This window comes from Eptatretus burgeri, chromosome 2 (assembly GCF_056783735.1).
Source record: "Eptatretus burgeri isolate ZD-2024b chromosome 2, Ebu_testis_v1, whole genome shotgun sequence".
NCBI classification, from domain to species: Eukaryota; Metazoa; Chordata; class Myxini; order Myxiniformes; family Myxinidae; genus Eptatretus; species Eptatretus burgeri.
This window is the reverse complement of record NC_140962.1, coordinates 85,654,788-85,665,333: the sequence shown is the minus strand read 5'-3', so window position 1 is coordinate 85,665,333 and position 10,546 is coordinate 85,654,788. Positions and strand designations below refer to the sequence as shown.

The following is a 10,546-nucleotide window of genomic DNA, read 5'->3' as shown; positions in this document are numbered from 1 at the left end:
TAAGTGAATCTCTCCACGACCTCAACATCCTCATCACGAACAGACACAGACAGGACAGCAGCATCCAAGATGTCACCGAAAGCCTGGATCTTAGTTTTGACCCAAGAAACCTGCAATCCCAGCGGCTCAGACTCCTCATTCAGCACCTCGAGGCCCCCCCCAAAAGGATATCTAAAGTCTCCACAAAGATGACTGCATCATCTGCAAAATCAAGGTCCGAGATCTTGACATTCCCAAACGATGCACCGCAGCTTGATCTCTCCGACATCCTCCCTAAAATCCAGTCCATACAAGTGCTGAAAAGTGTGGGGGCCAGTACACACCCCTGACGAACTCCAGTAACAACTGGAAATAAGTCAGAGATGGTGCCACCACACTTCACAGTACTCTCAGTACCAGAGTAGAGTTCAGACATCAGATCGATCAGTTTTGGTGGCACCCCACGAAGACCAATAATCCTCCAGAGGACATCCCGATTCACTGAATCAAACGCTTTACAGAGATCAACATAGGCTGCAAGCAGCCCCTGCCGAAACTCTCGCCTGCGTTCGGTGAGGACACGAAGAGCAAGGATACGGTGAATCGTCGACCTCTTTGGTGTAAAGCCTGACTGCTCTGGACGCTGGTGCTCAAGCAGATAGTGGCGAACCCTATCAAGAATTATCCGAGCAAAGACCTTGCCCGGCACTGAGAGCAGCGTCACCCCTCGTAGTTGTTGCAGTCTTGGCGATCACCCTTCCCTTTCCAGAGAGGAACAACAAGGCCCCTCTTCCAATCAGTTGGGATGATGCCTGTGTTCCAGGCAGAGCACAAAACTGCACGCAACGACACGAGTGCAGCATTTCCACCAGCCTTGAGAAGTTCAGCATGGGAATTTTTCTATTTTGGCCCCCTGGACCCTTCACTTTGTACGGACTTTCTCTGATTCACTTTCCACGTTAAAGGCATTGGAATCCTTAAAGGATGGTTGTAGGAATTACTTGGTGCTTGAAGTTTGGCATTTCGTTAATATTGTGAAGTGGAGGGGTCTGGTGGTCAACCTGTGCTGGATCCCTGCTCATGTCAGCATTGGTGGAAATGAGGCCTGTGATCTAGCGGCGAAGCATGCCCTTAAACTGAAAAATGTCACCCAAATCCCCCTCGGACCATCAGAAATGATTTGTCTGGCCAAAGGCCAGATTGAGAAAAAGTGGCAATTTCAGTGGGATTCCAGCACGAAGGGAAGATTCTGTCACATGGTGCATCCGGTTGTGATACCACGAGTTAAACGTCCCATGCTTTCCCGGAGACACCAGGTAGCTCTTGGTCGGCTAAGACTCGGGCAATGCTGCCTAAATTCATATCTGCATAAAATTGGGTACCACCCTACAGGGTTTTGTGAGATGTGCAGGAAACCTGAAGATCTGAATCATTTATTCCTAAATTGTCCTCTTTATGACGGACCCAAGCAGCATCTTGTGCAGAATTTATGAGTAATGGGGATCAAGGTGTTGGATCTACTGGGGGCGTTGAGGCTGATGAACTAGAAGCACCGTTAACTCTAAGCTGGTACTAAAATTCCTGAAAGAGTTTGGGAAATCCATTTATATTTCTTTACACTCGATGGGCTAATAAACAATTAGTTGTTAGCCAAAGTGAGGGCTTGTGGAGTGGATGGTCAGGTAGCTAATTGGATTGCAAACTGGCTTAGTAATAGGAAGCAAAGAGTGACTGAGTGGGAGGATGTCTTGCTGGGAGAATGTAAGTCGTGAGGTACCTCAGGGATCAGTACTCGGACCATTACGATTCATTATTTTCATCAACGATTTGGATAAGAGGGTGAAGAGTAAGCTTTCCAAATTTGCAGATGACACAAAGCTTGGAGGTTATGTGGATGGCAGAGGGGGTAGTGATCAGATTCAGGAAAGTATTGATCCTTGCATAGATTGGGCAAAAGATTGGCAGATGGAGTTTAACCTGAGCAAGTGTAAGGTGTTAGGGATGGGAAAGAACAATGAAAATAGAGATTACATGATGCATGGGTTAATTTTGGAGTGTGTCACACAGGAGAAGGATCTGGGGGTGGTAATAGATATGGGAGGTAAGCAGGCAGCACAATGCCAGGCAGCTACCCCCCCCCAACCAAAAGTCTTCAACTCTCCCCAACCCCAGTGTCCTCAACCCCCCCCCCCCCACCAACCACATCCCAAGTTTTCAAACCCATCACCACCTAAAGTCCTCAATGCCCCCCACCCCCACCAATGTCTCAACTCCCCTTTATGCCCCCTCCCACCCCAATTCTCTGTTCTCCCTTCCCCCTCTCTTCCCGTTCTTGAAAGCAAGAGGACATTCTTACATCACTTCATATTATTTTTTAATCAACTCATTAAAATAATGCCAGGTGTGAAGCGAGTCAAAACAAAGTTCAATTCACAATATAGCGATCTCAAGTGATTGTCAGTCGTCTAATTGTGTTAATAAATGATCGTACATTAATTATCTTCATGATGCATTGACATCACAAGAAGATAATTAAATAAAACCAAGGTCTTCAAGATTATGGGAATCTCCCATGATGAAGCTGAGTCTAAAGCCTATCACTTTGCTAATGCAGACAGTTCGGTGGTCTCTGTTTTCTACCACCTTCTTTCTGGTCTTGCACCCTCTGCTGCTTCTGTGCTTTGTTGCCCCTCCCCCCCCCACCAACCCGTTTCTCCCATGTTTCTGCAAGGCACAAAAGGTCCACAGTCAACTCCCTTCTGGTGAATCTACATAAATCCAGGATCACTGCGCACCTCCACTCATTTATTCCTCTTTTTCCCCAACTGTGGAACCAGCTTCCACATTCTCTTCAACCTCTTTCTTCCCTCCAGATCTTAAAGACCCTTGTTAATCCTCCCCCCCCCCCACACTCCAATCCCTCCTCCTTCCAAACTTCCAGTTTTCTCTCCCGACAGTTTCCTTCTGAATCCATCTTGTTCACTCTATGCATCCTCTCCTTCCTCTCATTCCTCTCCACACCCATTGTTTGTCCAAGTCTGCCTCTATTTTGGCCTTCAACTCTGCTGTTGGTGTTCCTCACCTCTCTCTGCTGTTCATTTTGCCCTGTTGCGTCCTGATCCATTCAGTGAACTCGCTACTCTTACTCGCTCTTTCACAAGCCTTGACTATGTATACAACAAAAAAAAGAGGTCTTCAGGATGGTCCAAAAAGACCCAGAAAACTTTGGTTGTTTACATAGTGTTGTGGATTTCAGAATCAGATCCGAGTAATGCACACAACATCCAGGTCCTCAGACAGTTATTTCCATTAATGCATGTTCAGAATAGACCCATCCCTTTGTCTGGTGGGATTCTAACTCTTTGATGCGTTGGAGAAGGGTAAAGAATAGGTTCCCTCTCTTTCTTATGGGATAACCTTTTCCTCTTTACTGATCAGGGAGAAAACCAGTAAGGCAGCTGTCAAAAGAAAATATGAGCGACATATTAATAAAGTACCAAAGATTCAAAGATTCACCAACCTTTCAGGTAATCATTTTAATGGTGGTGTGAACAATCGTTTCAAACTTCCACATAAATGATAGCTGCTATATACAAGAGCAATATGTAAATTTATCCACTTGTATTTCAAAAGGAATGATTATGTTCAAATAAAAAATAAAATTTACAGATGTCTCAGATCACATACGCTCAGTGTACGAGTAGTGCAATAGCTGCTTTCCGGCAGCCATGAGCAAACCGGGCTCCCCACGTGTCCCCCCAAGGTGTGGAGAAAGCACCACACTTGGCACGGCCTCGCTGGACACTGGCACAGGGGAGGGCACAGAGCGTAGCAGGCGCCCATTCCGCAGACTCCAGATCCTCGTGACATAGTCTTGTCCAACTGCAGTGTGAGTGGGTGGGGGTTGCCATAAAAGTCAACTTCAAGGAAAGCCATAACATACCCTACATGATATGATTTGCAACGCACACCAATCTCCTGCCTCCACGACACATTTATCCATCAAGACCATCTCAGGCTGCTCGTAACAATATTACAACACAGAATAGCTCCCCCTATCAACAATATTACAAGACAATACCAACAAAATTATTACAATGGATTTACATTCATCAAAGAAATGACTAACATTCTGAAAATGCAAGTGGAAATGTCTCCCACCTGATCTTCCTGTCTTCCCCTTTCTCCTGCAGTCATACTTCCTTCCCCATCACCCTCTCCCATCCATACCACTCATCAATCAGTATCTTAATTTGCTTTTCCTCCTCTCCTGTGGTGATGCTACCTGTACACATGACCGGATCCAAAACGCATGGTCTACCCTCCATTTCTTCTTTATCCCCTCCTCTCCCTTTCCCCACCCATTTCAAATTCTTCCACAATGGTTGCTCCCGTTTTACCTTCTCCCTTCTGGGAAAGTATTGTTATGAAAATGGCGATTTCAGTCCATATGCAGATAGTTTAAGTAATGTTATGTCTTGCTTCTGTGATGATGATTGTTCTGGCCTACAGTCCAACATTTCTTCCAAAGATTGATCCACTACATCTTATCTATTGGTCTTCACCAGCTCTCCAAACTCAACAACAGTAAGCCTTCTCCCCATTACAAACCAAGTAATGCAATTGGTAATTATATTATATTCTTTCTTTTTCTCTCTCCCTCATTTTTCAGTTTGGTTTCTGTCCATGTCATTCCATCCTGGACATATTACTACTGCAATGTCAACAATATATGGATGTCTTCAGTCTCAAAAAAGGAGGACATGAGGGCTTTTCACTGGACATCTCCAATGCATTCAATGCTGTCCAGCACAATGCCCCACTTTTCAAACCGTTTCAAAATGGTATTTATCAGACTTGGTGTTGTAAAAGTTAGAGCATCCGCTCTGAGTCTGGAAGAACAGCATTTGAAACCCTGGCCGAGTTATAACAAAGACTTTAAAAATAGCACGTGCTGCATCCTTTCATGATGTTTGGCATTTGAAGAGGATAGAGCACAGACAATCCCCACAGGTTGGCATCAATGGGGAGGAGGAGATGCCTCCTGAGGAAATGCCCCACGAAGTGCATTGAGAAAAGTGGTGCCATTGTTGTGACGTCGCTGGTACCCAGAGTACCCTGTGAAATGACGGCACTTCCCCCAAGTGTGTGTGTGGTGTGGTGTGTGTGTGTGTGTGGTGTGTGTGAGCTCCACTCCGAGCCTTCGATCATGTCAAAAAAAAAGTTACTTTACTTGATTGGTTATCAGATTTTATATACACTCGCAAATGCTGGTGTTGCTTTGAATGGTATTTTTCCCTATTATTTTGTCACTGGTGTACATAGATAACCTCTCTTCATCAATGAAAAAAAAAATCGAATGCATCGTTTTGTAGACAACTCTACTCTGTGCAGGACTGTACCTCAACTCTCACACAGGAAGAATGTGACAGTAGTCCTGAGAAATGAATCGAGTCAAATAATCCAAAAACACGTCTTAATGGAAGAACGTTGCCCACTCTCACTTTGCCCTTCCAGAAGGACTGGCAGGTACAGCACCACAATATATTATTACGAGCATAACCCGCGCTCTGCGCGACATGTTGGAGTGGGTGTGTTTGAGAAAGGAACTGATGCAGAGCATCAGAAGTAATTTTACTTTAATGCAATAAGTGGAATACTATTTCACTGTTTCAGAACCATTTTATTTACATTTTTTTTGTACCATGCACCTCATATGGTCTTTGAGATAATGTAAGCGGAATATCACGTTACTCGAGCGCAGAACAAAGTCGAAGATAGCGCGACACGAAACCACAAACTCGGAAATAATATATAAGATGGTCAGCCTCTGGAAGAGTTACTCCTGGTCTTCATCATCAGCTACAATTGATATAAATAACAAGTCTGAAGACGACAATGGTTCACCAGTGGTATTTGACGATGTAGATTGTTTCAGAAGTCAGGATGAGACAATGTGATAATTTTAGACCAAGTTATAAAAATGATCAACATGATGTGGTACGGGAGACAGGTTTTTAGCTGCAAAATGTCAAAACCCTGGTTTCGTTCAACAACTTTCAAAATGTGACCTTTGCATAACCTTTAAAGGTCACAAAACAATGTTGTGGACATTAAAATAAGGAAACAGGATACGTGCTGTAGCTTATTGGAGTTAGTTCGTCGAAGAAGGTCGAAAACCCGGTTCGATTCCCACAACTTTGAAAATTTGACCTTTGTGAACTTTAAAGGTCAAAGGTCAAGGATTATGACCATTGGTGCAAAACTTCCTCTGGAACATTCCAGGAACAATATAACGTCATATAGGCTATATGGCATTTCGCACTCCTCGGATTATTATCCAAACTTTGATGAAATCAGCGTAAAAACAAACTTGAAGGGGGCACCAGGGGCAAGGTGTTCGAGATAGAGCAAAATGGTTTCAAGACTTTAGGTGGGGAATGACCTCAACATTATGCATAAAAATATTGTCATCCCAGCTCTCAAAATTTGGGCGGTCGTATGATTTTTATGTCAAAATTCGCAATTTTCTAAGTTTTGACCTTGTGACCTTGACCTTGGGCCAAAAATGAAAAATCGGACAACGACAAGTTTTAGATAATTCATTTTGCTATTCAAATACCAAAGAACCCATTCCATTCAGTCAATTCCCTCGGAGAAGATAGATTTTTAATCTGACTACCCCCGAAAAATGGCTATTTTTTGGGCGTGGCTCCACCCACAATGGGCGGAGCAAGCCCTCATCCAGGAAAACACAACGAGACATTGATATCGAACACATAACCAAGTTTCATAAAAATCGGATCAAAGTCCACGGAATTATGCTCTGGAAAGACACACAGACACACAGACAAGCTGGTAGGTGGACATGGGTAGTCGCCTACCCAATAGAACCTGATGCGATGGGCCCGTTCGATGGGGAATGACCTGAGGATTAAGCACAAGAAAATTCATGATTCTAGCTTCAAGGGTTAATGCTGCAGATTGTTTTTTTTCGTTAAAATACCCCCACATTTGGAGGTTTTTCGGCCGTTGCTAGGTAACGGATGGGTCCATAGCAACGGTTCTTTCTCACACATAACTAGGACATACCATGAACCTACCATACCAGTTTCATGTATATCTGTCTCATCATCTGAGATATTACGAACTTCGTTTTTTTATTGTTTTCGACCAGGGTTCATTCAAAGTCTATCTTCTCTGACAGTTTTCATAGGATCGGGCTGGAAAATTTTGACAATATGGCTGAATGTACTGCCCACAGTCGCTCGTGGCCCGATTTTTCATTTTCGAAAAAATATTTTTTTTATGATTTTTCAAAAATTTCAAAGTCCCTTTGCGAGGCAACGGTGGTGTCCATAGCAACGGTTCTCATTTGCACACAACGAGGTCATGGTATGAACTTACCAACCAAGTTTCATCGAAATCGCCATTGTATTAACAGAGCACTGGACCGAACAGAGGGACAGACAAACAAACAAGCCGGTAGGTGGACATGGGTAGTCCACTACCCAATAGAACCTGACGCGATCCTGTTCGATGGGGAATGACCTGAGGATTAAGCACAAGAAAATTCATGATTCTAGCTTCAAGGGTTAATGCTGCAGATTGTTTTTTTCGTTAAAATACCCCCACATTTAGAGGTTTTTCGGCCGTTGCTCGGCAACGGTGGGGTCCATAGCAACGGTTCTTTCTCACACATAACTAGGACATACCATGAACCTACCATACCAGTTTCATGTATATCTGACGCATAGTCTCTGAAATATAATGAACTTCGTTTTTTTATTGTTTTCGACCAGGGTTCTTTCAGTCTATCTTCTCTGACAGTTTTCATAGGATCCGGCTGGAAATTTTTGACAATATGGCTGAATGTACTGCCCACAGTCGCTCGTAGCCCGATTTTTTAAAAAATTTTTTTTAATGATTTTTCAAAAATTTCAGTCCCGTTGCTAGGCAACGGTGGTGTTCATCACAACGGTTCTCATTTGCACACAACTTGGTCATGGTATGAACCTACTAACCAAGTTTCATCGAAATCGCCATTGTATTAACGGACCACTGGATCGAACAGAGGGACAGACAAACATATCGACGGAAAAAGTGATAAGGGTAGAACAAATTTCAAAAAAAAATGTTTTGAAATATTTTTTTTCGACTACATCGACTACCCAACAAACAGACGGAAAACATGATAAGGGTAGAACAAATTTCAAAATTTTAAAAAAAATATATTTTTTTTTGACTGGATTACCCAACATATCGACGGAAATACTGATAATAAGGGTAGAACAAATTTCAAAATTTAATTTTTTTTTTTTTTCGACTAGATCGACTACCCAACAGACAGACACACAGACAACGAATATAGTGGTCACTCTGGCTGGCGCTCATGAACCAATATGTTCCCTTTCAAATAACTTTTGATGCTGGAGAAGGCCATTAGGCCAATCAAAGCCTGCATTAATATTACCAATCTATGGTTGTTTGTCTGTGCTCTATCTGTTTAAATGCTGAGCATCAGGTAAGGAAGGAAGTAAGTAAGGAAGCAGAACATGCCATTTTAAAAGTCTTTCGTACAACTCGGCCGGGGTTCGAACTGCCAACCTCCCAGACTTAGAGCAAACGCTCAAACCATTACACCACCGAGGCTGGTTAAACTTGTTCTGGACATATTGTATTTCCAAGCTTATCTCTAAAGTCTGTCGTCATCTCAGATTTTCCTGCAGTGTAAAGTCCTTCCCCAGCTTGTTAATTAATTCATGCCTGCCCGACAGGTCACATGCATTTTCCCAGAAAACCATATCTTGTTACCCTCCCAAAGTCAAAGTTTAACACTTAACTCCATTCAATCATACCCCTCTTCTCTCGCATGTGGACCTAACTTTCCATCAAGCCTGTCGTCTCATGTTATTCTCTTCAAGTCCGATCTCCAAAGCCACCTCATGGTCTCTTGCATATCCCTCTATTTCTCCCTCTCAATTTATATTTTTACACCTACTGAGTCCCTGTCCAATTTCACTTGCAATTTCTTTAATCATGCAGTGGTCCATACAAACATTTTTGTCCTGTTTCGTCGATACCTCACTTTCTGTCTGTTGACTCTTTGCTCTATGTTTTGTTATTCCATGAGCCTTGAGCGGTAAACAAATCAACAAAAATACCCCCAAGAGGGAGTGCCGGTCATCTCTGCCAGAGGTCGAAAGTAACTCTGTGCCAGACTGGAATAGGGGCAGTTCATAAAGTACGTACGCTCTACTTCAGCGTTTCAAAACCACCCACCCCCTCATACATCGCTAATCGCTTGCAAAGCCAGCAGTTCCTTATCAACCGATGTTTGTAAATCATGACGATGCAGTCCCTAGCGGTGTAATTTACCTTTTTCTTTAAATATCACAGCACGTAATTTATGAAAATAAAAGTACAAATTGACATTCAAGACAATGTTAATGTCATAAATGAAAGTAAGTGTGCATATAAACTTGTGTTCCATTGTTTTAGTTAAATCTGACAAAAGCTTCAAATGTAATATTTGTCTCAGAGAGTTCTGGTTCTTAATTTTTTAATACTTTTATTTTTGTATGTACGTACTTTATGAACGGCCCATATGGGGAATCACAGTGAAGTTTTAAGGGCTATAAAATCGGAACGACAGCAAATTTCAAAAAAATGGCTCATGTTTTTCTTGATAATAGTCCATAGTATCTGAATCACTAATAACATTTGATCTCTCTTGATAAACGAGGGAGGAGATACGATTTGAAAGACGATTTTCGCAACTTTGACAGCCTCGTGACGTTGACCTCGACCTTGTAAGTTATATCGTTGTGCATGTCTCATCGACCTCTATCCATCCCACTATTGGTTATTTGTCTCCACTCGGTTTGATTGTGGACGGAGGGACGGACGGACGGACGTACGTACGGACAGACTTCGAGACTGGGGTCATCTACTCTACTGAGATGATAGAGATGACCTAAAAACAGGGGCAATACAATACCCCTGAGCACTCACCTGGGAGAACAATGATACTGAGAAGGAAGTCAACGTGGGATGGAAACAGCAAAATATACCAATGAAGCAATGCTATACAAATACCTAATTGGGGGGACAACCCCCCCACCCCCCACCCCAAGTCCCCTCCGACCCTGATTTTTTATTAATGCCGTGAACAATCTTTGGTACATCACGAGTGATGAAGGTTGTGGTCAAGTTTCATCAAAATTGTGTGTGGAGTTTTGGAGAAGAAAGTAAATACATATTTTTGAGGGCCACCCACTTGCACCCCCTTAGACCCTGATTTTTTTTAACGTCTTGACCAAACTTTAGTATATCAAGAGTGATGAAGGTTGTGGTCAAATTTCATCAGAATTGTGTGTGTCATTTCTGAGAAGAGAGCAAATACCTCTTAAGGGGGGGGGGGTCAAACACCCACCTACCCCATAAACTCCCTCCATAGACCCCCTCAGACCCAGCAGACTTTTTTTTAATGCCATGAGCAAACTTTGATACATCACAGGGGATGAAGGTTGTGGTCAAGTTTCTTTTGAATTGCATGTGTAGTTTC

At 42.9% G+C, this 10,546-nt stretch overlaps 1 protein-coding gene across 5 annotated transcripts in view; it reads right to left on the bottom strand.

Moving 5' to 3' along the window:
* Positions 1 to 3,500: 3,500 nt before the first annotated feature.
* The window catches only part of DCAF4 (DDB1 and CUL4 associated factor 4), a 108,835-nt gene continuing 101,789 nt past the window's right edge, over positions 3,501 to 10,546 (bottom strand). For all 5 annotated transcript variants that reach the window (XM_085870141.1, XM_085870139.1, XM_085870138.1 and 2 more), the window contains exon 13: positions 3,501 to 3,861. In XM_085870141.1, the coding sequence (XP_085726267.1) occupies positions 3,659 to 3,861 (203 nt within the window). In that variant the 3' untranslated portion in view covers positions 3,501 to 3,658. The remainder of the gene's footprint in view (positions 3,862 to 10,546) is intronic.